Source organism: Trachemys scripta, chromosome 2 (assembly GCF_013100865.1).
Source record: "Trachemys scripta elegans isolate TJP31775 chromosome 2, CAS_Tse_1.0, whole genome shotgun sequence".
In the NCBI taxonomy this organism is placed as follows: domain Eukaryota; kingdom Metazoa; phylum Chordata; order Testudines; family Emydidae; genus Trachemys; species Trachemys scripta.
In genome coordinates, this window is record NC_048299.1 from 150,608,129 (window position 1) to 150,635,826 (window position 27,698).

The window sequence follows — 27,698 nt, forward strand, 5'->3', positions numbered from 1 at the left end:
CCTAGTCAATAGGTCACTAAAATGGGTGTCAGGAGACGTGGATTCAGTTCCCATCTCTGCCACTGACTTACTGTAACCTTTGGCAGGTTACTTCCCCTCTCTGTGCTTCTGTTTCTCTCCCACCCTTCATCCATCTTGTCTGCTTAGATCATACGGCCTGTAAAGAAGGGAATGTCTCTTACTATGTGTCTGTTCAGGGCCTGCAACAACAGGGCCTTGATCTCGGTTGGGCCATTGATAATTCACACGCCTGAAGTTATTCACGTGTGTGGTCAAGTGTTTACAGGATCTGGGCCTCAGAGATTAAAGGCTCTGTAAACCATGAGTACTCTTCTGAGCTGTTCAAATCGCCAATTAATTCTTTAAGCATTCATGTAGGCTCTGGATGTCCTTCAGCTGAGCCCAGCCTGGAGGACTGTATGTACCTCCAATTTTAAACACTGGAGGTTCTTTGGTCTCAAGCCTCAGTCAAATCATGTACTGTTCACTTATTTATGGCCGGCTCTCCAAAGCAGTAGTGCATTCTCCAGCTGCAACCCCAGCTGCTTATCTCTCTACTTGGAAGGTAATGGGCAGAGTTGGAAAAGGTTTTAATCCTCCCAGTGCTGAGTTTAAAAATAAAATTTTAAATCTATCCTGGTCTGGATTTGAACCAGCAACCCAGCCATAAAAGACTCCATATCCCATTCCCAGTCTCATTCTGTCTCCTGCATCCCTAGCTCATAGGGCGAATTGAAAAATGGGATGTTGTTTTCATGAGTGTCATCCCTTTTTTTAACCAAAATTTGAAATTTTGATGAAAAGTGTTTGTTGGAATTTAAAAAAATAAAATATCACCACCAGCTCTACAGCAGGTCAAAAAACTAACCAAGGTACTTTCTGTGCCATTACCCTGGTATGTGAGCGCCTCACAATCTTTAATGTATTCAGCGTCACAAACAAACAACCTGGTTTTCATTTAGACTTCAGTGAAAAGTGTCATCAGAACTGTGAAAATGGTTCTGACTGGGTGCCATTACCGCAGTATCTGTGCACCTCAAACATGAACAGTTCTTTTCAGAAGTCCCCTGTGAATAGGGAAGTATTATTAATTCTCATTTTGCAGATGGGGAAACTGAGGCACAGGCTTACCCAAAGTCACACAGGGAGTCTGTGGCAGAGTCAGGAATAATACCTACATCTCCTGACTCCCAGTCTAGTGTCTTAACCACAAGACCATTCTTCTCTTTCCTTGGCATTTAACTGTATATGGTAATTCTTCAGTAATATAAGTTCTATGTAATCATGGCTATGTTGACGTGCAGTTACAGTTTTAAAGCCAAAGGTATTTGACTGATGTGCTGTCTTGGGCAGCTTTTACTGGCTTTTATTTAACCTCAGTTCAGGATTGTAGACATGTCTTTTGCACTGCATGCTATAATTATATTGGGTGTTATCTTCTGTTGAGTTAAATATTTCTGTGCCCTTAAACCTCAGCAACATAACTGGTTACTGAGACACCCACCAGACAGTGGTGGAATGCCTCTGGTGCTACTATGTGGAACAGATGGTCTGTTTTCATGAGATTGCAGGGACTCAAAGCAAATGTATTCTTGGGGAATTGTGATATTTTTTTCCTTCTGTAAGTGTGAGGCAGGTGAGCTACTGTGGGTTTCTATATTATCATTTACTTTAAAATACAGCTCTTCAACTGGGGAATCTCAAAGCACTTTGGAGACCTAATCAATCGAGCCTCGCAACATCCCTGTGAAGTGCTATTGGTAGAGTTTTATAACCTTTTTCTGAACATGAGATTCTTGTGCTAATCATAGTCTGTTTTAAACAGGCAGCATTTATTAAAGAAACAATTACATCTACAGACAAACAGGCTTCTACTTAGCTTGAGCTCCAGCTTTGTCTCGCCTGATTTTCACCTGTCTGGAACAGCAGAGACCTCTAGTGACTGAGTAACATACAGCAAGTAAACATATAATTACAACTATCTCAAAAGGCACCTTCAGCATTCTTCTGTGTGATTAAAAGAATAAATGATTCTCTTCGGTCGAGATCCTAGAGCAAAACTCCCATTGGCCTCAGTGCGGGCAGGATCAGGGCTCATAAGGATTGAAGGATAAGACCCAGCATAGTTTTAAGGTATAATCAGCTGGGGTCAGTGTTCTGGGACAGCATGTTACCATGTATCAGGGGGTAGCTGTGTTAGTCTGTATCTACAAAAACAACAAGGAGTCTGGTGGCACCTTAAAGACTAACAGATTTATTTGGGCATAAGCTTTCGTGGGTAAAAACCTCACTTCTTCGGATGCATAGAATGAAAGTTACAGATGCAGGCATTATATACTGACACATGGAGAGCAGGGAGTTACTTCGCAAGTGGAGAACCAGTGTTGACAGGGCCAATTCAATCAGGGTGGATGTAGTCCACTCCCAATAATAGATGAGGAGGTGTCAATTCCAGGAGAGGAAAAGCTGCTTCTGTAATGAGCCAGCCACTCCCAGTCCCTATTCAAGCCCAGATTAATGGTGTTAAATTTGCAAATGAATTTTAGTTCTGCGTTTCTCTTTGAAGTCTGTTTCTGAAGTTTTTTTGTTCAATGATAGTGACTTTTAAATCTGTAATAGAATGACCAGGGAGATTGAAGTGTTCACTTACTGGCTTTTATGTTACCATTCCTGATGTCTGATTTGTGTCCATTTATTCTTTTGAGGAGGGACTGTCCGGTTTGGCCAATGTACATGGCAGAGGGGCATTGCTGGCACATGATGGCATATATAACATTAGTAGATGTGCAGGTGAATGAGCCCTTGATGGTGTGGCTGATGTGGTTGGATCCTCTGATGGTGTTGCCGGAGTAGGCAATGAGGTATGCTACAGGGATTGGTTCCTGGGTTGGTGTTTCTGTGGTGTGGTGTGTAGTTGCTGGAGAGTGTTTGCTTCAGGTTGGGGGGTTGTCTGTAAGCAAGGACTGTCCTGCCTCCCAAGGTCTGAGAGAGTGAGGGATCATTTTCCAGGATAGCTTGTAGATCGTGGATAATGGGCTGGAGAGGTTTTAGCTGGGGGTTGTATGTGATTGCCAGTGGTGTTCTGTTATTGTCCTTGTTGGGCCTGTCCTGTAGTAGGTGATTTCTGGGTACCCGTCTTGCTCTGTCAATCTGTTTCCTCACTTCCCCAGGTGGGTATTGTAGTTTTAAGAATGCTTGATAAAGATCTTGTAGGTGTTTCTCTGTCTGAGGGGTTGGAGCAAATTCGGTTGTATCTTAGGGCTTGGCTGTAGACAATGGATCGTGTGACGTGTCTTGGATGGAAGCTGGAGGCATGTAGGTACGTATAGCGGTCAGTAGGTTTCCGGTATAGGGTGGTGATTATGTGACCATCACTTATTTGCACTGTAGTGTCCAGGAAGTTGATCTCTTGTGTAGACTGGTCCAGGCTGAGGTTGATGGTGGGGTGGAAATCGTTGAAGTCCAGGTGGAATTCTTCAAGGGCCTCCTTTCCGTGGGTCCATATGATGATGTCCTCAATGTAACGCAAGTAGAGGAGGGGCACTAGGGGACGAGAGCTGAGGAAGCGTTGTTCTAAGTCAGCCATAAAAATGTTGGCATACTGTGGGGCCATGCGGGTACCCATAGCAGACTTGAAGGTATAAGTTGTCCCCAAATCTGAAGTTGTTGTGGGTGAGGACAAAGTCACAAAGCTCAGCCACCAGGCGTGCTGTGGCCTCATCAGGGATACTGTTCCTGACAGCTTGAGGTCCATCCTCGTGTGGAGTATTGGTGTAAAGTGCTTCTACATCCATGGTGGCCAGGATGGTGTTTTCAGGAAGAACATCAATGCATTGTAGTTTCCTCAGGAAGTCGGTGGTGTCTCGAAGATAGCTGGGAGCGCTGGTAGCGTAGGGTCTGAGGAGAGAGTCCAAATAGCCAGATAATCCTGCTGTAAAAGTGCCAATGCCTGAGATGATGGGGCGTCCAGGGTTTCCGGGTTTATGGATCTTGGGTAGCAGATAGAATACCCCTGGTCGGGGTTCTGGGGGTGTGTCCATGTAGATTTGTTCCCGTAGTGCAGCTGGGAATTTCTGGAGCAGATGGTATAGTTTCTTTTAGTATTCCTCAGTGGGATCAGAGTAGAGTGGCCTGTAGAATGTGGTCTTGGAGAGTTGCCTGGCAGCCTCCTGTTCATAATCCGACCTGTTCATTATGACTACAGCCCCTCCTTTGTCAGCCCCTTTGATGATAATGTCAGAGTTGTTTCTGAGGCTGCGGATGTTACCATGCAACTTGTGAAAAGGCTGCATTTATTCCACTATTAATAGTTACTTAATCTGTAGCTTTTTGGAAGGGACAATTTCCTCAGATTTATGGGAAAGCATGGACACAGTGTACTTGGATGATGCAATGGTATTTGGTTTGTTTAACACATTTTTTACAGATCTTATGAAAGCTGATGTTCACGCTGAGATTTGGGGCCCCATGTTCTTATCCAAATAGGATCACCGGACCAAATCCTCCTCTGGTGTAAATTGCTGAAGCTCCATTGACTTCAGTGAAGCAGCACCAGTTTATTGTCTCTGAGTATAGTTGAGGAATGTGTTTTTCATTTCACTCTGACTCCCCTTATGTCTGCAGCACACAGGCCAAATCCTGCCTTGGCTGGCACAGGATGGGCTGCTCCCGGTGCACCCACTGCCACAGGAATCCTGGCTGCCCATTCACTGTCTGGCTGACATTCTTTGCCATTCCTCTGGGGAAGGCAGCCAAGCCTCCAGGATTGTCCTGGAGCCTCCAGGACAAAGATGAATCTTAAGTTAAAGATGATGTCATGTGATGAAACTTCCAGGAATATGTCCAAACCAAAATTGGCAACCTTACTTCTGGGCAACTGCAACGTGCTCGTGCACACACTGCTGTGGCTAACCAGCATGCTAGCCGGCTGGGGGAATAGACACTGGTCCCAAGCCTCCGACTCCACCCTCTTGGGGACGTGGTGTGAGGGTTGGTTTGTGAGCCACCAGGCCTGTTCCTGTATGCTATAACAGCATCCTGTCTCCCAACTGTTTGTGACTAGGGTGGTTTGTGCCTATGCCCTCTTTGCTCCCAAACCCATGCACCAGAACAGCAGAGAATAAGATTCTAGCACATCTTCCACCCTATTGTATTCCCCATCCCTATGCATGAACTAGGACTATGGAAGAGGAGAACCACACGTGTGCATCGTGAACCTTAGCCATTTCTTGGAACCAGTCCTTTCCTGAGGCATGAAAATATACATTTAAGGAGACTTCTCTCCCCCCTCCCTTCCACCATCTCCCTCTTGGAGTAAGTGTAACCACACAGGGTCTCCTTATGCCTGGCAGTCCTGGACAGCTGCCTGCCGAAGACTGCCCATCTGGAATGGTATCTTTTTTTTCTTTTTTTTTTTTTTTTTTAAGAGGAACTGTAGTGGGAATCCAGAGAGAAGTCCTGTTTTTTATAGATTCTAGGACTGGAAGGGACCTCGAGAGGTCATCGAGTCCAGTCCCCTGCCCTCATGGCAGGACCAAATACTGTTTAGACCATTCCTGATAGACATGTATCTAACCTACTCTTAAATATCTCCAGAGATGGAGATTCCACAACCTCCCTAAACAATTTATTCCAGTGTTTAACCACCCTGACCGTTAGGAACTTTTTCCTAATGTCCAACCTAAACCTCTCTTGCTCCAGTTTAAGCCCATTGCTTCTTGTTGTATCCTTAGAGGCTAAGGTGAACAAGTTTTCTCCCTCCTCCTTATGACCCCCTTTTAGATACCTGAAAACTGCTATCATGTCCCCTCTGTCTTCTCTTTTCCAAACTAAACAAACCCAGTTCTTTCAGCCTTCCTTCATAGGTCATGTTCTCAAGACCTTTAATCCTTCTTGTTGCTCCTGTTACAGCAGTTCTGTTATTAGGGGCTCATTAGGCTAGTGCTCCATATTTTCAGAAGTGACCAGTGATTGCTTGTGCCTCAGCTTTTGTGTATATTGTATGAAAATCAAGTCCCATTAAGGTTCTCATGTCGGTTGCTTCTGGAAATCTGGGCCCAGGCGGTCAAGTTTATTAGCAAGTTGGTAAGCAGCATGGCTATACCAAGGCCAAAAGTTTGAATTGTAAATAATTGCTACTTTTGCCAGTTTCATTCATAAAGAGTGACATTGCACCCGGGTTTTTGTATTACAGCAGCCGTTGGTCAGGCTGAAAGGCGGGGCCAAGATTGGAGAAGGCAGAGTGGAAGTGCTGAAGAATGGGGAATGGGGAACTGTTTGCGACGACCGATGGAACCTGATTTCGGCCAGTGTGGTCTGCCGAGAGCTGGGTTTCGGGAGCGCCCAGGAGGCTATAACAGGCGCAAGGCTTGGACAAGGTAATGAGAACGTAATGGACCATCAGCTCTGACCGCCTTCAGAGAACTCCCAAGGGATGTGAAATTAGATGAACAGGAAAGAGAAATTCAGCTGTCTTTTGAACTTCAGTAATGTTATGGGCCAGATCCTGAGGCCCACAATTCCCATTGAAATCATTAGTATGGAGTTATTGGAAGTCACTGAGTTGCAGGAAGAGCTGGTCGGAAACTGGGATTTTCATTCTGCAGGAAATAATAAAAAATTCCTTCTGAACCAGAACAAAAAGCTGAAATTTCCCACAGAATGAAAATTCACTTAAAAAAAATGATTTGGTCAAATAATTGTATTTTGATAAGGTAGAAACATTTCCTTTTGACTTTTTGAACTTTGAATATAATATACATATTTGTCATAGCTACATATATCAAATTATTTAATACAATATAAATTGTTTGTTACAGTTATATAATATGTATTATAGTTAAGATTTTAATATAATATAATAGCCAAAAGGAAATTTTCTTATTGAAATTAAATGAGAAAAATCAGAATTAACACATTCCCGTAAAATGTTTTGATTTTGACAAAACTGACTTTTTGATGGAAAACCATTCCATTACAAAGCTCTTGTTCCAAGTGCTCAGCAGTCAAGCTGGTTGAATTGGGGAGCAGAATTGCAACTTTTTTCACTTAATTTTTTCCCCTGTTTTATTTCAGTTGTAGGTGACATTTTGACTCTTAAAAGTCATGTTTCAGAAATGTCAGGCAGCATCATTCAGCGTGTCTTTTGGGTTTGCCCAAGTGTATGGAACAAAATGATCGGAGAGAGACCTTTTGTTGACTTCATTGATTCATAAATATTTAGAGATCTGCACAAACATGAAATCCACCCTTATCAGCACAAGTTTGTTCTCTGAGGCCCTATCCGCACAACTTTTGAAATAACAGTTGCTACAACTGTGTTCAAACATGGATGCGTTCTTTTCTTGCCTTCTCTATCTCCTTTCCTTATCTGTTTCCTACTAACTTTAAAAAGACACAGGCATGGGAAAGCAATCGAAGTTTGTCTCAGTAACTTCCTTCACTGGAGAAAAATAGCAGGGAAGAATAATTTAAGTGAGACTATTGAGCCCAATAACTTGTGGTTGAACTAGATAGAGCACATCATTTAGAAAGAGACCCAGTCTTCATTTAACGACTTCTAGTGAGGGTGGATTTATCCGTTCCCTTGGACAGCTGTTGCAGCCATTACTTACTCTAGTTGTTAAGAATTAAAGAATGAAAAATCTCTCTTAGAAACTCACGAGGATAAATATTCTGGTGCCATTCACTACTAGAGATTGGCTCCAGCTGCAAAATATGGGTCTGGATCCTGGTTTCAAACACCGTAAAACTCAGATCTGGAGTCTTGGTTCAGCTTGTTGTAACCAGACATGCCAAACCCGTGGAAAAAAAGGCAGAAATTGGGCTTGTTTTTGGCTTAATTGGCTTGTGAGTTGCTTTTTGGCTAGTTTTGGCTTGTAGCTTGTTGCACGTTGTAGCTTGTTGCTTCTTATTTTTGATTGGCTCCTGGTAAGGGGAGGCAAGCAGGGGCAAGGGTGTGGGGGGGAGAGTCAGGGGTGCACAGCAGGCCCACCACAGTCCCAGACGGCACGCCAGGAGGAATCTAGTCACATAGAGTGTTGGGGTTCTTAGGGATTGGCTTGTTTTGGACTTGTTTTGAAATGAGATTAGCTTGATTTTTGGCTTATTGTGGAAGTTGGGGTGCTTATTTACTGCGTGAAAGTTGGCAACTGTGGTTGTAACTATAGGGGCTATTTGTACAGTCTGGAAGCAGATCTGGGTTTGGATTTCCTGCATGTGGGGATGATTGAGATCCCAGGCTTTAGTTACCTCAAAATCCAGAGAACTATCTCCCAGGCCTGCCTTTATATGCCCTACTCCTTGCTCTCATATGGCTAGCGTCAAATCTAAAGAAATCTACCACCAAACAAAAGTCACACTGTAAAACCAAATGAATAATTGAAACTCCTCCAGACTTTTGGTTTGGTGACGGAAAGGGAAAATTAATTACACGTATGAGAAATAGCTAGAATATGAAGAGCTTTAAATGTGCCCTTACTGAACAAAGCGCCAAGGAGCCGGGTGGTAGGACGCAGAGTGCTGCCGATGTGTATTTGACTGTGGGTATAAGGAAGCATTATCTTCATGCATAAAATGTTACTGCAACATGGTAGGGGAGAGTGTCCTGCTCTCTCATGTTACACACCCAGAACCTGGAAACTTTTTTAGCAGTGGCTGTTCATTCCCAGTGAAATTCTTTCCTTTTATTTTAAACACTGAGCACAATGAGTCCCCAAGCTCAATTTATCTTGGCCAAAATTTCTCTCTAGGATGAATAAATCTTGATAAGTCTCCTCTCCAGAAAGTCATCTCTGCTTATTGCAGTAGGATAAGAGACTGATTTGACTGCATTTCATAGAGGGGCGGTCAGACTAGATGATCTGGTGGTGCCTTCTGGCATTAAACTCGATGAATTCTCAACCTAACTAAACAAGCCAAACAAAGGGTGGCTATCCCCATTTTACAGATGGGAACTGAGAGGCCGATTAAATGACTCTCCTAGGGTGTCTGTTGAAGAGCTGAGAATAGAACCCAGATCTCTCTCCTGAGTCCCAGGCCAGTGCCTTAATTATACGTCCATCAAACCCTGCTAACTCTGAGCGCTCCCTGTCTCCAAAAGCCTAGGAGAAAACATGCATCCATAGTACCCAGAAAAGTACGGTATAGTAGAATGGTATATAGGAGTCCAATAATGTACCTCTTGCTCACACAAGTAGTTCCATCAAACTTAATGGGGCCGCTTGCGTGAATCAGATTTATAGGATCACCGCCTATGCAGCTATACGAAGTCACTCCTTTGCCCAGAAAAAATATAGCCCTGTTTTTCCATTTTATCAGCAACTTTCAGCACAGACTGTCCTGCAACATGGAAACATTCCAGTGCCAAGGGGGTCGGTCTTTGACATGCGGAGTCAGCAAAGAGACTTAACAGAGAAGGACAAAATTTGCAGGGGTGAGGTGAATCAAAGAGCCAGGTCCCTGCTCCTTTTCCCTGCCTCTTTTCTCTCTCTTCGATTATTGTTTTGTGTGTGTGTGTGTTTAGATTTTCTAGGGGGAAAGAAACTTAGGACCCAATCCATCCGACAATCTTGGGCAAGATCTAAACCGTCCAGGTTCCCTGATATCTGTAACAGAGGGCAAAATTATTACATCAGTGTCACCCTCTCCAGATATAGAGCACAAGAAGGATTTTAATATGAGAGAGAAACCAGAACAGATAGAGACACATTCTCTTTGGCTTCCATTGTTAGTCTTCTTTTTTTGATTTGTAAAGCCTTCCATTGGCTTCTGCAGAAGCTGGGGCCAGACTATTGGCTTCAGTGAGAGCTGTAGGCAAGCTAGGAATGTAGGGTCATAGAATTTTAGGAGCTCAAGATAGAAATGCCTTTTGGATGATATAGCCTGTATGGTGGTCTAGTGCTTCACGCAGTCTAGCTGGTATAACATTAAGTGCATTCCCTTCCCTGGACCTCATACTAACTACACCCTTTGGGAAGGGTTCGGAAGTGCAGCACACATAAATGTTGTCCTTATACCATCTGACGTATATGAAACGTTTAGTTCCAATACAAATATTACAAGCAGGGGGAGGGAAGGCTTGCAATTTCCGTTATAATTAGGACCTTACTGGAGAGCTCTGTTTTCTGTGTGTTCCGCTCAGTACATGTGTTTAATTACAGAGTCCCACCTGGAGGCATTGCAACATGCACCGAAAAAGGGTTTTTCTGTTGGACAAAATTCCCCCCCTCCCCCATCCCCATCCCCACCCCCACCCCCGCTCCCGGGTTTTCCAATCTACAGTGTTGGTCAAAGGCTTCAGAAACCTTGGGGACATGAGAGTTGGCTTGAGTGGGGAGCAATGCATGGTGGGTAAAATTCAGTCAAATGGGGGATCCTACTGAGAGCTGTGTGAAATATTTGCATTAAGCCCCTCCAGTCCGAAAATCTTCAGACTCCAGAATGGGTGCAATTGTTGACGAGATCAAACTGTAATATCTTCTTGAGCTATTTCACAGAGGGCAGAACACTTGTGTCAATTTCACCTTCTGCAGATGTAGATTACAAGGATTTTAATGTGATAAAGTAGTAAAAACCAGCACAAATACATTTCCCCCTTTACCTCCATCGTTATTTTCCCTTTTTAAAAAATCTAATCCTTTGCCCTCTTGCAACAGCGAAATACAGAGTTCTGAGTGTCGGGGAAGAGAACTATTCGGCTATCAAGTCAGGTGATTTAATTGGCCCTTTCCATCTTTCGTCCCTGTGATTGCTCTGAGGAGAAGAAAGGAGCAGTGAATAGAAACATGCTTCTGGATTCTGCTACTGACCCCCTCTTTACTGGTCTCTGCTGTGACTCAGCAGAAGTCTGAACAGGTGGCAAGTCCTCCACGTGGATCGTTGAACCACAGCAATTTATGCACGTCTGAGCCAAAGGTGTTCCCGCCTCTACTTTCTGGCTAGCACTTAAATTTAGTAGAAGGGTGGGGGTAGGAGCTTTCCAAGAAAGAGTTCCTACCGCTGCTGGTAAACTGGTTACCCGCCTCTGCATTCCTTAGTCAGCCCTTTCCTTTGAGGCTCAGGTTAAAAGGAATAGCTATGGAGATGGGTAAGCTTATTCTTTAATGAGGCCCAAACAAGGATGGCCTTGTGGTTAAGGCATTGGACTGTGAGTCAGGAGAGCTGTAGTTCTTCCTGCCACAGACTCCCTGGGTGACCTTGGGCAAGCCCTTTAATTGCTCTTTCTCAATTCTCCAGCTGTAAGATGAGGATGATAATATTGCCTTTGTCTGGTCCTTAAAGATTACACATTCTTCAGGGCAGGGACTTTCTTACTGGTTATATGTGGAGCTTAATGGGGCCCTGATTTGAGTTGGGTCCTACTGTAATAAAACCAGCAACGGGGAATAAGAAATCAACTGTGGCCGTTGATAGTGGTGACGCAAGCATTGCCGTTCTCCCCCTGGTTTGCCCACTTGCTGGTACGTGCTCACAGGCCATCTTCAGTTTTTCCAAGGTGATGGTTACAAATGGACCAGCCTTGTGCCCATTGTTCTGTTATACGTATATTAAAAGACAGGGATGACTTTGGAGTGCTTGCCATTTCCGACATCTGCTCCTCTTAACATCCACCTCAAAGGCTAAGGGCTGACTAAAGAGGTGGGGGAAGGTAACTTGTGTTTAGTAACAGTAGGTGGACTCCTTCAGCAAAGAGTGGCTGGAACACCTCTGGGTCAGATGTGCATAGCTGTCTGTGGACTACACTGAAATGATTCATCTGAAGAATGTGCCACCTGCCAGTTGTTTGGCTTCTGCTGTGGAGAGAGAGAGAGGATGACTCCATAGCAAAGTTCAGAAGTGTTTGTCTTTTCGCTCTCTTCTCATAGACAATCACAGGAATTAGAGATCTGTCAGAGACTAAGATGAGACCTAATATGTGGGGCAGATTATCCCACATCTGCTACTACGAGGTTCTGACACCTGTTGGCGGTCACTATCAGACAGAGACTACTGAACTGCATAGATCTCAGGTCTGATCCAGTAGGGCAAGTCCTAGGAGATGGAAAAGACCTACTGGATTATCTGATGCCATCCACCAAGAGCAGGGGAAAACCGCTATCCCTGACCAGCTGTTAAACCCAGGTCCTGGATATGAGAGTAACCACTAGGGAGCATTGTGTGTTCGTGCTTTTCCACTGTCTCTTGCTGAAGAATGATGTGGCATTACTTGGTGCAAGATGCAGCTCTGTGCAGTCATTTGTCATGCTAGGAACCACACTGTTTCAAGTGTCATTGGATCAACTATTGATTACCTGTGGGTATTTTAGTATTCTCTGCAGGTCAAGTAGAAGAGAAATTTGAACATACGCCTATCCCCAGGCCTAGACAATATGGTGACTCCTGCTATAGAAATGCCTAGAGATAGTTCAAATGATGATAATTAAAGATCAGTCTCACAATCCTTGTTAATGTCGGTGCTCTTGGAATCTTGGGCTGCACACCTGTATTTGAGATTACTTGTTTGGCTGAGTTTTTATAAGGATCTGCATACTTTGTTTTCTTGACCTGGCACATGTATATATGTCCTGTGATGGGGCAAGGCCAGATAGCTACAGTAAAGTAGTGAAGAACAGGTATGTTAGCCCCAGGCTAAACAAATCCCTGGTACCATGGTAACCAAATGGCAGTTGCTCCAGGTTAATCAAGACACCTGGGGCCAATTAAAATCCTTCTAGAAGGCAGTGGAGACAGCTAGATTGATTGGGACATCTGAAGCCAATCAAGGGCTGGCTTAAACTAGTTAAAAGCCTCCCAGTTAGTCAGTGAGGTGTGGGTGCCAGGAGCTATAGGAGGGAGCAGCGCTGATGGAGGAACGAAGCAGTACAAATCCATATCAGGTGCAAGGAAGGAGGCCCTGAGGTAACGGTGAAGGAGATATTGAGTGGGGGCTGCTGTGGGGAAGTGGCCCAGGGAATTGTACACATCCTATTTCCAAAGTCAGCTTCCATAGCTGCTAATTTTAGGGTCCCTGGGCTGGAGCCCGGAGTAGAGGGTGGGCCCAGGCTTCCCTTTCCCCTACCTGATTAATCACTGAGACTGGGAGACAACAGAGACTGTGCGAGGGAGGGCTGCTTCTCCTCACCTCCTTTGTTGGCTTATGATGAAAATGGCTCAGTAAGCTGTGACCCCTTGCCTGTAGAGAGAGAGAGAGGCTACGTGAAGGGTCACAGTGCAAAATCCACCAGGAAACGCAGGACCCACAGAGTCAAGGACAGTACTTTGTCACAGTCCCCACTTAAAATGTCAGGGCTTAATCAACTGCAGGTTCCTGTCCGATAAAACCAGGACCAAAAAACTGGGTCATATTTTTAAAATTTCTCCAGCTGAAGTTTGTAAATTACAGAGCAATGGAAACTTGGCTTTTCTTTTATTTCTGGCACATTTGAAACTCTTAGACTACTGGAAATAATTTCTTAACAGTAAAAACAAGCAGCAAGATGACCTTAGCAGAAATCAACTGAAATCCTTTCGGGCTGGTGTGTCGAATGCTGGATTCCATGTTGATCATTTGCAATAATATAAACTTTTACTGATTTCAGCTTCCCTCTCCGGGGGGGAGGGAGAGGGCTGTCAGGAAAATGACCATTCTGTATTTCTTTCTCTTAAAGGAATGGGTCCCATTCACCTAAATGAAATAGACTGTACCGGGTTTGAAAAATCCATCACGGACTGCAAGTTCAACACAGAGTCACTGACTTGTAACCATGAAGAAGATGCTGCTGTAAGGTGCAATGTTCCAGCCATGGGTTTCCAGAATCAGGTGAGAAGTCAAATTATGTGGATGTAACAAGAATACAATGTGTTTAGTAACTCTCTCTCTCCTTATATGGCCATCTTCACTATAGTAGCCGAGTACCTATTATGATCTCAAAGTGTTTGTGGGAATACTGACCCAAAGGAAGTGGTGGAAGCCCCATCAGTTGAGACATAAAACTAGGCCAGATAAAAAACTATGAAATGCATAGTTGGGCATAATCCCTGTGTTAACAATGAGAGGGACATGGGGTAATGCTTAAGTCCCATTTTCAATAGTGACTTAGGACCAGATTTTAAAGGGATTTAGGCACCTAATGTTGCAGCTAGGTGCCTAGTGGGATTTTTCAAAAGCATTTCGGTGCCTAACTCCTATTGATTTCAATTGGAAGTAGGCACCTAGGTGCCCAGTGAGATTTTTCAAAAGCACTTATCTGCATCTTCGGGTGTCTAAATACATTTGAAAATCTGGCCGTTAGGCACTTAGGCACCTACATCTCAGTGAAAGGCAACGGGTGCCTAGATCACTTTTTGACAATGGGACTTGGGAGCTGATGTCATTTAAATGCTTCTGAAAATTTTATCCCAGATGATTTAATAGGTCTGTCTGCCTCTAGTATATCATAGAATCCTAGAAATGTCAAGCTGGAAGGGACCTGGAGAGGTCATCAAGTCCAGCCCCTTGCACTGAGGCAGGACCAAGTAAACCTAGAGCATCCCTGACAGATGTTTGTCCAACCTGTTCTTAGAAACCTCCTGTGAGGGGATTCCACCACCTCCCTGGGCAGCCTGTCCCAGAGCTTAACTGTCCTTAGAGTTAGACATTTTTTCCTAATATCTGACCTAAATCTCTCTTGCTGAAGAGTAAGCCCATTGCTTCTTGTCTTACCTTCAGTGGACATGACAACAATTGATTGCCGTCCTCTTTGTAACAGCCCTTAACATATTGGAAGACTGTTAGCAGGTCCCCCCTTCAGTCTTCTTTTCTCAAGACTAAACATGCCCAGGTTTTCTAAACCTTGTATGGTCTTTGTTGGTCTCCTCTGGACTCAATATATAGAATTATAATTCACTGAAACAGAAGGAAGTACAGTGTACAAAGTAGCCTATCCATCTTTGCAATAGATTTAAGTCAAGCAGAGCTAAAATCATTATTGCTTAAATATTAACCCCATCACCCTTGACTTCTGCTAGCCCAACACACATGACCCTCCGTTAAGCTGTTGATGGGAAAGCAGTTTTTAAAGACTCTAACCTGGGGTACCTACTGTCATTTAGTCTAGTGGTTTGTGGAGGCGGGATAGATCTTTAATACTCCAATCAGCCTGCACAGGATATAATCCATCTTTCATGTCCCGCTATCTTTGTACAAGGCATATGTCCTAAAACAATGTTCTTGTAAAACTAGACTGGAGGCTAGGAGAGGAAATATAGAATAAGTTTTGCCGAGAAATGCTAATACATGGCATGGTTGTCTCAAGGGAAAACAAAGCGTCCTATGACTTTAATGAGCTGCTGTGTGTCAGAGATTATGCAGTTAAGATTGAAGCCATGTGATCGCTGGCCTCAAGATAATATTTGTATTTCACATTTCTGAAAGACAAAATACTGGAACTACTTGTTACTTTGGAGCTGCAATCAAATAGCTTTTGGAAGAGGAACCAAATGGTTTTCCTGGGGCTATGTTTTTCCAGTCCCGAAAAATATTCTGGGGAAATAACTGGTTTTGGCAATTGTGCCTTCTAAAAAAAATCCTGCCCCGGACATGCTGTCTCTCAAAGTAAGCCTTGTGTGTCTCATTCTGGCATTGCACCTGCTCAGGAGGAACGTTCTGCTACTTCGTGTCTGTGTCAAATGAGCCAAAGGTGAAATGAACCTCTCAGCAATGGGCCCGGCGCAAGGTCTGTGGACCACTTAAGTCCCACTTTAACCTTCAAAATAGGGCTTAAGTGGTACCTGTGTTGGCTCTCCACATAGTGGGGCCTCTCACCCTGTGAACAACTAAGATTTTTTTCAAGAAAGACCAAAAGGGAGCTAGAGCAGTGAACAGTCACATTTATTTCACGGGGCAGACATCCAGAGTTGAGGTTTTGCATCCGAGTTGGCCTTGTGCTAACTACATTTAAGCTCCATCAGGATATGAAGATGTTTCATACTGAGAGGAAGGATGGTTGATTGGTTAAGTTACTTGATTAGGGTTGCATTCTCGGCTCTAATACAAATGTCATGGGTAACCCTGCACAGGTCACCTAGGGCCAGATTTTTAAAGCAGCCTCTAATTTTGCGTCTCTCTGGGGTTTTTTTGGGTGCCAGCTTTATACACCTGGGGCCTGATTTCACTTGATGGAAGCCACTGGTGCTTGGTACCGCTAAAAATCAGAGACTGTATCTAAAGCTGGGCAGCGAAAGACTGGGGGACATAGAGACCATTTCTGATACTTGGGCGTTAACCTCTTCCTGTCTTCGTTTCCCCATCTATAAAAGGAGGGTAAGAACACACCACTCCCTCAGGGGGAGGCACTCAGATACCATGGTGATGAGCAGCACAGAAATGCCTCCGGCATAAACCACCAGTTGCATTTACAACAAAAGTGCTGTCACATATGGGTGGTGTTCCCCTTCCTTCTCCCTGCCCAAGTCTGCACAGCAGTGACACTGTTGTGTGGGTTTGTCCTGGGACCCCCAACTCTCAGAAGTTAAGAATATACAGATGTGTGTCGGACTAGGTTACTTCTGTGGTCGAACTGTTTACTAATCCAGTGTGGTGTCGATTATTTTCTGTTCTACAAAGCAAAAAGCAAAGACTGGGGGGGTATGAATGGGGGCTTGGTCCATTTGGAAGTATCATGTGGGTTCTTGCAGAGGTTCATACTAACCACTGGTGCTTTGCCACAGCCCTTCAATTCACCTTCAAACACTGACTCGGGATCCCTCTTGCCAGCAAGAACGGAGATTGTGTCAGAATCATTTGGCTAAACTCTTGTTCCATTAATTTTAACATCTGTATTATATTAGACCAGAGAGCAAAATATGTTTTGAGCAGCATAACAATAATTCCCCAAATGCTGTGCTTCCTAATTTCTGCTAGGCTGCTCCTTGGCGATATTAAAGTCCTACACTTAATGCCATTGAGTATTCCCTGTGGGTGAAATTCATCCCTGTGCAAAGAGTCTGCACATGCCGTATTCAAGCCCTATCCTGAGGATTTCATCAGCACAGAAGTGGTGCGTAGGTTTTGGGCATGTCCTTTATTTGTTGTTTGTATGATGGCAGTGCCTATTGCAGGAGTCGGCAACGTTTGGCACGCAGCTCGCCAGGGTAAGCACCCTGGCGAGCCGCGTTGCCAACCCCTGGCCTATTGTATTGTGCTAGGCACTAGAGAATCACCTAGGATGAGACTGTTTCTGCCCTGTTTCTGCTTCTGTCTAAGTGGACAAGAGAATGGGTGGGAAGGGAAACAGAAATAATAATAATGTCATTGAAAAATGTGCTAAGATTGGCCAAGCTGAGTTTATTAATGGTTTCATATGGATAAGCTAGAGGGCCTGCTAGGGTTTAGAAAACAGGGAGGGGTGTGGTGTTCTGCGTTGTATTTTCAGCAGTGCCTCTGACTTGCAGTGTGATCTTGGTCAGTCGCTTCCATTCTCCATGCCTCAGTTTCTCCATCTCTAAAATGGGACTAATGAGACCACCTTTTAGGAAAGAGCTTTGAGATCCAGGCATGCAAAGTGCTCTAAAAGTGCAAGGGGCTGTCTTATTTATTATTATTTTGTGACCTATCTGCTCAGTGCTTAATAAATATTAATAATTCCAGCATGTCCTGCAGTTTGTGTAGGCCCCTGCTTAGCATGATGAGACATTATTTATTACTTCCATTATAGCCATGCCTAAAGTCCCCAACCCACACTTAGGCCCTATTGTGCTAGGTGCTGTACAAACACATAGTGAGAGACAGGCCCTGCCAAGAGGCACTCACTATCCAATCTAATAACACAAGACAATAGTAATCTTAACATGAGTTTGAAAGGGATAGAAAGCCTCCTGTTTCAGGGCTTAAACTGACCTTAGAGAAAACTTGCCCTGGGGAGCCTGTTACCCTAAAACTGTCTACTGCCCAGTGTCTTGCACCTGCTTCAGTCGGTAGCAGCCACTGTCAGAGACAGGATACTGGACTAGATAGGCTTTACCTGTTTGGATCAGACCCATGTCCCTAAGGGCTGGAGAAGGACGTATTCTCATCCCCACTTTACAGCTGTAGAACTGAATTGACTTGCCCCAGGTCACATGTGGAGTCGGTGGCAGAACCAGGAACTGAACCTGATCTCCTGAGTCCCAGTCCAGTGCCTTAACCCTAAAACCACAGCGAGACTAGAAGGATCTGAATTTTTCCCTCGCCAGCTGCTGTAGCTTCATTGCAAACTGTCCCACATGCCACCAGCTGGGATGGTCCTTTTATAAATCACTCACTTAGATGCGAGCGGAGAATGTGTTTTGCTGCCCACATCTGCGAGCCTGTCTCTGTTCAGATGTGGAACTAGGTCAGTTGGGAAATTCCTGGCAGATGCTTTCAGAGAGCAGATGAGATGATTCCTCTCTTTCCTTGATCATTTGCAGCTGCGTCTGAGTGGTGGCCGTAACCCCTACGAGGGCCGGGTCGAAGTCCTCATGCAGCGCAATGGCACTCTGAAGTGGGGGACTGTCTGCAGCCAGAACTGGAGCACCGTGGAAGCCATGGTGGTGTGTCGCCAGCTAGGCCTCGGCTTCGCCAGCCACGCCTTTCAGGTACGTCTCCTCTCTGTGGCGTGCGCTCTGGGCAGAGAGGAGCGAGGTGACCTTTTGCCCCAGCCTTGTGTTTATCCACAGAGCAGGTACCGCACAGGCAACATCTGGGCACGTTCCCCCCCACACACTGCCCTACCCGTGTACCTCAACCCTGGGCTAGCAGGAGCACCTGTGAGGTGTGTGGATAGGGCCCACTCTATCCTTGGCCTCCCTGCTGAGCCTGCCAGAAGCGATGGTGGTGTAGGTGTTGGGGGGGAGGATGGTTATCCACCAGGCTGTGTGGGGAGCCTCACTGTTCCACATACAACCCCCAAGTGTCAATCACAGGGTAATGGTTTTGCTCACAAGTGCAGAGATTCCCTGGAGCCATCCAGCCCCTTAACTCCCAACAGTTGGTCCCATGGGCCTGTCACGTACGTCCTTCAGCCAACGAGATAGGACTGTACTTCCGACAGCACTAAGGCTTCCTGAGGGTGCCCGAAGGAGTTTCTTTAAATCCCAAGGGGAACTCTTTGATCTAGATGTCCCCTTTACTCTGGGCTGACACCAGTTGTGCTCTGCAAGTAGGTTCCTACCTCTCTGTCACCGTCCAAAGAATATGCACAAGCTCCTCGAATACCCTCTGCAGGAATGCACTGCTCACAGCCTCCATCCCATGGTGAATCCAAAATGATCTGGTCTAGCCTTGGGTGTATTATGCGCTACAAAGTATATCATGGCTGATAGGTGCAGGACAGGGCTGCCACCATAGTAGGCACCAGAGAAGCCATGATATCACTTGCCCTAGGGCAGAAATGGCAGGGCTGCCAAGGAAAATAAACCGTCTGGAAACTTGCATCTCAAGGGTGCAGCGCCTAACCCCTTTTCTGCTGGTTTCTGTTGTCAACTTCCATCCTAAGGGACCCCCACAGCACTTTGACTGACAGAGACGATCTATAGGATCAGTTTCTCTGCCCTGCACTTCTAGGCTAGAATGTGGCAGCAGCTTAGCAGGCCGCAGGAACACTGCAGAACCACTTAGGACAGGGAGCAGAGAGTTACCCTGTCCAAACGAAATGGCAGTAGGAGACTAGGGAGGCAGAATGCAACCTCTATAAAGGAAGCCGGACAGGCCATACAGCTAGTGAACGGGGCAGAAACGGAGGCCTGTCCCAAGAGAGACCCTTGTCCGGAGCTGAGGCAAACATGTCAAGCTTTTCAGGGAAGGGGACCATCTCACTGTGTGTGTGCCGTGCCTAGCACAATGGGGCCCTGATCTTGCTTCACCATAATAAACACAATACAAAATAATACCAGCTGCCTTCCTGGGCTTGTTTAATGTGAGTAAAGAGTGAGGCCTTAAAATGACTAATAGCTCCCGCATCCTGCTGGGGATTGGGTAGCTCGCTCTGAAGATAAGTGAGACGATAGGCAAAACCTGAATGCCGCTCTGTGGTAGGTGAGTTATTGTCTCTGTGTAATAAACGACTCCATCGGGGATCTCCACGGAGAATGTTAAATATTAGGCCCAGTGAACATGGCAGACTCTAGACAACGTCACATTGTAGAGCAACGAACAGGGCCAGAGACGGAGTGTATAGGTCCTTGGAAGACCATTGAGATTAAATAGCTGTCATCTAAGCGGGAGGCCCAGACCACCCACCTTCCAGCATAGAGGGGCCCAGGGCCCCTGGCAATCCAAACGTAATTCCTATACAAAGCTTTTGAGGGAGCTGGCCAAAGCTCACAATGCTCCTATGTTAATGTAGCCAGAGACCCTGCAAAGAAGCTTTCTCCCCAGCCTCCCCTTACCTGGCAGCAGTTCTACCGGACCGGGAGGCCTTACTGCACTCCCTTAGGATCCAGTTCCTCCTTCAGGGGCTTGCCCATGCAGCCACTTTTTCCCCGGTGTCTTCAGGAATCCACTTGATAGGCCGACTACCCTCTCCAGCCACCCGGCCACTCTGTGCTTTGAGGGGAAGGCTGACTTGCTGTTCCCCTCCTTTGGTATGTTGAGGCTGTCACGGTTGTTCCACCAGCCCACCTTTGGGATGAGTAGCCTGGCGGAGATGCCACTAACCTCATGGCCTTCGGGCACTTCTGGTTCATGCCCTAAACTGGCGGCCTGTAATCTGAGCCATGATGCTTCCAGGCAATGATTTCCCGCCATTGTAGGCCTTCAGGTTGATGGGGATCCTCCCTCCCCCATGTCCTAGCACTGGTCAGAAGGGCCTAATTCTTCAGGGATTGGGGTGGGGGGCGGGGGTATTGGTGTCATTTCTCTCACGCCGGGCTTTGAATTCACAGCTAGTTTAGCAATCCACCCTCACAAGCCGCTGCTTTGCTTCTTTTAGTTTATTTTCTTGTGCAGTTGCCAAGCTAGCGTACAAGAGCTCAGGGCAGCTGCATCCATCTAACACCATCCTTCCCAGTCGCCCGGCTCTATAGGCCGGTGTGAAACAAGATATTTTCCTTTAGCAGGGGCCGCAGGTATTTAGAATAGAAAAGATCCTTATGTGGGACCAGAGTGCATTATACCCATGAACATAAAGCAACACTGTGGGGAACAGGGGCTAGCTGTGTGTGCACAGGGCATTGCTAACAGGGTTAATGACACAGTGTGTTGCAACAGCAGCAATGGTACAAACCGTTCCTTCTCTACCTGAACCGCATTCCCAGCTCTGACACTTTCACATAGATCAGCATAAAGTGATTTTTTTTACTTCACTCCTTGCAGCTGCAACCAATGTCGGGTTCTTAGCCAGGAGGAACAAGTCTTGGGACTACTAGAGAGGGCAATGCACAGTGGGGAACAATCCTGCATTGGTCCACCAGGGAAACAGTCTGGATGGGACCTAATAGGGGTTTTGCATTGCTTTCTTCTGATTTATATAGTTACAATTAATTTGGGGTTCATGTGGATACAATTAATCCACTATACTCTGGGCCCTCTTCATCTGCAGATCTCCAAGCCCTCCCCAAACGGTATTACAGTAGCAAGATCAGGGCCCCACAGTGCTGTACATAGCCACAGTAAGAGACAGTCCCTGGCCCTGAAGACCTTACAATTTTAATAGGAAAGACGGATAAAAGCAGGGAAGAGGGAATGTTATCTGCATTTTACAGGTGGGGCACTAAGACAGAGGGAGATTGTGACTTGCTCAAGGTCAAACAGGAAGTCGGTGGCAGAGCCAGAAACTGAATCTAGATCCTCTGCAATCCAAATGAGGGCTATAGGTGTTAGATCATCCTGTCTCTTAAACCACTAAGTCTCATAACGGCCCTGTGAGGTTGTTAAATATAACAATATTGGTTTTAGATAAGCTGAGCACAGAAAGGCTAAGTGGCTTGCCCGTAGTTACACAGAGGCAGAGCTGGGAATAGGTGGAGGGATGAGATCTTCAGAGCCGGTCAGGGGATTTAATAACACATCTTCCATTAATTTTAAATCCTGTGAACTGCTTTGAAAATCTCAGCTCAGGAATCCTGGGTCCTAGACTCCAGCTCTAACCAGTAGAGATGCTCCCCTCCTTGTCTAGCTCTCAGCAGACACTACTTCACAATTTCTGGGTACAGCATGCCACCCTTTCAGACTATGCTACTGAACCATTTTCTACCCTTGGGGAGTTGAGGACTTGAGGATCTGGCCAGTTTGTTTCTGACAGGAAAACTTTTGCTTCTAAACATTCCCTCTTGTTTATTATCTTCTGGGTTTTCCAAATCCTGACCTCGCCAGGGTCTGAATCCCATTTTCCAGCTGACCGCATCTCTGCCTCACACCAGGCCAGTCTGGCTGTTAATTCTCTATCTCTGGTGTTAGTCATGCAACAGCATTCTGGTCTCATGCTGGAGCATCCTGCTGTCCCTCCCTGATGCACAGATGTTGCAAGGCAGACATGATTTATTTGCCGGGCACCCATCCTAACGTGGCAGTGTATCTGCCCATCCCAACAGACCGAGAGGATGAATTCATAAACTGGATGAGTTGGGCTGGGTGGGGACGTGGATGTAGAGTTGGACTACAGCAAAGTGGAATTTAAACATATCCAAAAACAAGGAGAGATGTGTTTTAACCACGTTTAACTGTGACCCGTGCTCAGCACAAAGGACTCCGAGTCAGGACTCCTGGGTTCTACTCCTGCTCTGGGAGGGAAATGTCGTCATCTGCCTTAGAGCAGGGGACTGGGAGTCAGAACCCCTGATTTCTATTCTCTGCAACTGTCATGTGGCCTTTGGCAAGTCGTTTAACCTCCGTTAAATTGTGCTTCCGTTTCCCTACCCATACAGTGCAGATAATACCTCCCAGGCAGATGTGAAGATTAACTAGTTAAAAGGCCATAGAGTGCTTTTTGCAGATGCAAAGTGCTTAGTATTATCATAAGACAGACATCTGATTGTCTCAGGTACCCCAGTGGCTTCAGTACATCCACAAAAGGCAGGTGCACCCTTTTCTAAAATATCTATTAGCAACAATTCCAGCTCATTTTATATAGACTGCTACAACTTTGCTCTATTTAAATTGCATGGATTGAAGCCCAAGGGAGTTAGTTAAGGATGGTGTGGTACAACACCCATGTCACGAGGGCTGATGGCATACTTTGTGTACAAATATATACACTTGCTACAGAGTTCAGCTGACTTAGGACAGTAAAAAATCCCAGCAGCAAGTCAAACAAGGAGATCATGTACCCTTGTCAGGGCAACTTGCTGATAACCGGTTAATGAAGATCCCAATCTCTGACCAGCTTGAAAAACCCTAGCAAGCTTCCTAATCTAGGAATCCACGTGATAATACATTTACAGATAAAGCTGTGGCACCAGAATGTCTGTGAATATTGTTAGATCTATTTTGCTACTATTTCCTCCTTTTTAAAATGGGGGAGGGGGCTTTTTAAAAAAGTTTTCCTCCTGCTAAATGGGCACAAATTCTCCTTTCACTCCCTGTATAGTAATTTATATTTTTGTTGCTTCCTGCCTCCCTGCACAGCAGTGGCTGGCCAGACACTCCGGGGAGCCTGGTAACCCCTATGAAAAAGGAATTCCCATCCAGCTCATTAAACTGGAAGTGGCTCCAGGCTAATTTAATATGCAGAAAGGCTGATGAATTGCAAAACTCAGCTTGTGCAAATGTTAGCCGAGCTCCAGGAGATCTCTACATGCCAGGTGGCCCATGGCTGAATTAGCACAGAAGCAAGGCCTTCCCACATGGTAGCCCAGAACACTAACCGCTTAGTTAGAGAGTTTGCTCCAAAGGGTAGTGGTATCTCCTTAGCCCAGGTCTATGCTCGCGGGGGGGGGGATCGACCTAAGATACGCAACTTCAGCTACGCGAATAGCGTAGCTGAAGTCGGCGTATCTTAGGTCGATTTACCTGGCCGTGAGGACAGCAGCAAGTTGACCGCTGCCGCTCCCCCATCGACTCCGCTTTCGCCTCTCGCGAGCTGGAGTTCCGGAGTCGACGGGGAGCGCGATCGGGGATCAATTTTTATCGCATCTACACTAGAAGCGATAAATCGACCTCTGATCTGGCGGATAGTGAAGACCTGCCCTTGAAGGCTGGGGCTAAGGTTTTCAAACGTGACTGATGATTCTGGCTGCCCAACTTGTGAGCTCTTAAAGGGGTGGGGGGCTGAGTTTTTACACAGTGCTGAGCACCCACCCTCTGAAAATCAGGCCCCTTTAAGGTGGTTTAAGTTTGGCAGCCAAAATCACTGGTCCCTTTTGAAAATCTTGACCCAGGATTCAAACCTGGGTCTCCCCTATGGTGCTGCAAATCATTAATCACTGGCTTACCTGATTTATGAAGTGAATAAATATGCCCCAAAGTGATAGATGTGGGGACTTATGAGAGCTCTATCTCCCTTCAGAATAAGTATTTCCTAGCTTGATGGCCTCTAAATGATTTGCTTTGAGGGGAGCACTCCCTCCCCAGGCATATGAAAAGGGCTCATTCCAAATACAGATGGATATGTGCATGCGTTGACCAAAAAAACCTGATGCTGTCTCCCATGCTATAGTCGTACACACTTGCCCCTCACTCCAGTGGGAATTATGGGATTTGGATCTAACTTGCATATCAAAACACACCGCTGGGGTCGGTCCTTCTGGCAGTGACTTGTGCTTGGACATTCTCCCTAAGAGGAACAGCCACGCACCTGCCACTGGAATCAAATGACCCATTTCTCTCTCTCTCTCCCTAGGAAACTTGGTACTGGCATGGAGATGTCAGCGCCAATGACGTCGTTATGAGTGGCGTGAAGTGTTCCGGGACGGAGATGTCCCTGGCGCACTGCCGGCACGACGGCGCCCGGGTGTCGTGCCCCAGAGGCGGCGGCCGCTTTGCCGCGGGAGTTTCCTGCTCAGAAAGTGAGTTCCTTGCATTTTCTTCTTCCAATAGTCGGGACACCTGGAAAAGTGAATACTAATCATGGAGATTTCCCTGGGCTTCTCTTGGGATGCTGGGAGGAAACAGGGAGGCTCATACCACTCATTGGGCCATCTTTCTATTTTAACACACTGGCAAATGTTAGGATCAACTGACTGTCTGAATAATACAGAGTTAAATGTTCAAAAAGCAGTGGTAGGAACTTAGCTTTTTATTTGGAGTTCAGTTCATTGATTATCTTTCTTCCTCTCGTGCCCCTTCTCCATCTTCTCCAACCCTTGGCTTTCCACCTTTATATTTGGAACAGCCTCCGGTTTCCCACATTCCCTGCCTCTCCTCCTCCAAACTCAAGTATTTGCCACTGCTTCCTGCACTGACCTTCTCACCGGCCACGTCTCTGCACTTTCTCAAGCCTGAGCCAGCTGCCTGGTGCATTGCAGTTTATATTGAAAACCTTGGTTTCAAACAGCACAGGTTGTGGCTTTGTCCTGCCCCCGCTAGGAGTGCGTGGTGGGGCAGCTATGGCAATGGTTGCAATTGGGATATGATTGGAGTGGCAAACCATCGCTTTGGTGTGGGTAGGTCTAAAGACATTTTTCTTTCCCCACCGTCAGCTGCCCCAGATCTGGTGCTCAATGCCGAAATGGTGGAGCAAACCTCCTACCTGGAGGACCGCCCGATGTTCTTGCTGCAGTGTGCGCTTGAGGAGAACTGTCTGGCCACCTCGGCTGCCAACACATCTGTTTCGACAGGCTACAGGAGGCTCCTGCGCTTCTCCTCCCAGATCCACAACAACGGGCAGGCTGACTTCCGCCCCAAGAACGGCCGCCATGCCTGGATTTGGCACGACTGCCACAGGTGAGTGCTTAGGTTCCTCTGCATTTGTTGCTAATCAGAACGCAAGCGCCAAAGACCCAGTCCACTCTGCTGCCCCTTATTGGTCATGAAAGAAATTAGGTGGGTCCATTTCCTCATGGACATGGGCCCATCCACATCTCAAAGCCACAAGCCCAAATAGTACTAACTGGCCTCTTCTTGATGTTTGCGCCGTTATCGTTGTGCTGCACACCACAGCCACTCAGACTTCATGGAGACAGCTGGGATAGAACTCAGATCCTTCTGCTTCAAAAGCACAGGCCCGGAGCACAGGAATAAAGGAGAATCTCCTTAAGAGTATATGGCCTATGACACACACTTGAGCAGCTATGATTCCAACCAATAGCAAACGCGCATACACAGTTTATTTCAGTATAAAATCACTGATGAAGCCAGGTAGCACAATTGATTGGAATCTTGTGGCTTGCTTTACTGAGAAATCATAGAATTCACTGAAGGGACCCCAGAAGTAGCCTATGCTGAGATGTTCCTGGGTAAAATTCCTTACCTCCCCATGGATGATGCAAAGGGGTTTGTGATACAGAAACATCGATGGTTCCATAACCCTCAAATAAGAGCTCTCCACCTGATTGCCCTAAGCTAAAGGACAGGTGCCAAGAATCGTAGGAATGGAAGAGACCTCGAGAGGTCATCTAGTCCAGTCTTCTGCACTCATGGCAGGACTAAGTATTATCTAGACCATCCCTGACAGGTGCTTGTCTAACCTGCTCTTAAAAATCTCCGATGATGGAGATTTCACAACCTCCCTAGGCAATTTATTCCAGTGCTTAACCACCCTGACAGGACAGTTTTCCTAATGTCCAACCTAAACCTCCCTTGCTGCAATTTAAGCCCATTGCTTCTCATCCTATCCTCGGAGGTTAACGAGAACCATTTTCTCCCTCCTCCTTGTAATAACTTTTTATATTCTTGAAAACTGTTATTATGTCCCCCCTCAGTCTTCCCTTCTCTAGACTAAACAAACCCAATTTTTTCAATCTTCCCTCATAGGTCATGTTTTCTAGACTTTTAATCATTTTTGTTGCTAGTCTCTGGACTTTCTCCAATTTGTCCACATCTTTCCTGAAATGTGGCAACCAGAACTGGACACAATACTCCAGTTGAGGCCGTATCAGCGCAGAGTAGAGCGGAAGAATTACTGCTTGTGTCTTGCTTACAACACTCCTGCTAATACATCCCAGAATGATGTTCGTTTTTTTGCAAGTGTCACACTGTTGACTCATATTTAACTTGTGATCCACTATGACCCCCAGATCCCTCTCTACAGTACTCCTTCCCAGGCAGACATTTCCCATTGTATATGTGTGCAATTGATTGTTCCTTCCTAAGTGGAGTACTTTACATTTTTCCATATTGAATTTCATCCTATTTACTTCAGACCATTTCTCCAGTTTGTCCAGTTCATTTTGAATTTTAATCCTATCCTACAAAGCACTTGAAACCCTTTCCAGCTTGGTATCGTCCACAGATAACGAACCAAACCGGACCCTGGACTGATCCCTGCGGGACCCCACTCGTTATGCCCTTCCAGCTTGACTGTGAACCACTGATAACTACACTCTGGGAATGGTTTTCCAACCAGTTATTCACCCACCTTTATAGTAGCTCCATCTAGGATGCATTTCCTTAGTTTGTTGATGAGAAGGTCATGCGAGACCGTATCAAAAGCCTTACTAAAGTCAAGATGTACCACATCTACTGCTTCTCCTCTCCCCACTGCCCCCCCCTCCACAAGGCTTGTTACCCTGTCAAGGAAAGCTATTGGGTTGGTTTGACACAATTTCTTCTTGACAAATCCATGCTGACTGCTACTTATCACCTTCATATCATCTAGGTGTTTGCTTGATTATTTGCTCCATTATTT

The 27,698-nt window shown here is 45.8% G+C and overlaps 1 protein-coding gene across 3 annotated transcripts in view; it reads left to right on the forward strand.

Annotated features, from left to right (window-relative positions):
• Positions 1–27,698, forward strand: part of LOXL2 (lysyl oxidase like 2) — a 102,086-nt gene that overhangs the window by 65,930 nt on the left and 8,458 nt on the right. For 2 of the 3 annotated variants that reach the window (XM_034761842.1, XM_034761843.1), the window contains 5 exons: positions 6,194–6,377; positions 13,647–13,798; positions 18,406–18,573; positions 24,753–24,918; positions 25,552–25,795. In XM_034761842.1, the coding sequence (XP_034617733.1) occupies positions 6,194–6,377; positions 13,647–13,798; positions 18,406–18,573; positions 24,753–24,918; positions 25,552–25,795 (914 nt within the window). Of the gene's footprint in view, positions 1–6,193; positions 6,378–13,237; positions 13,515–13,646; positions 13,799–18,405; positions 18,574–24,752; positions 24,919–25,551; positions 25,796–27,698 lie in introns of those variants that run through there. The other variant, XM_034761844.1, reaches the window with a different exon arrangement.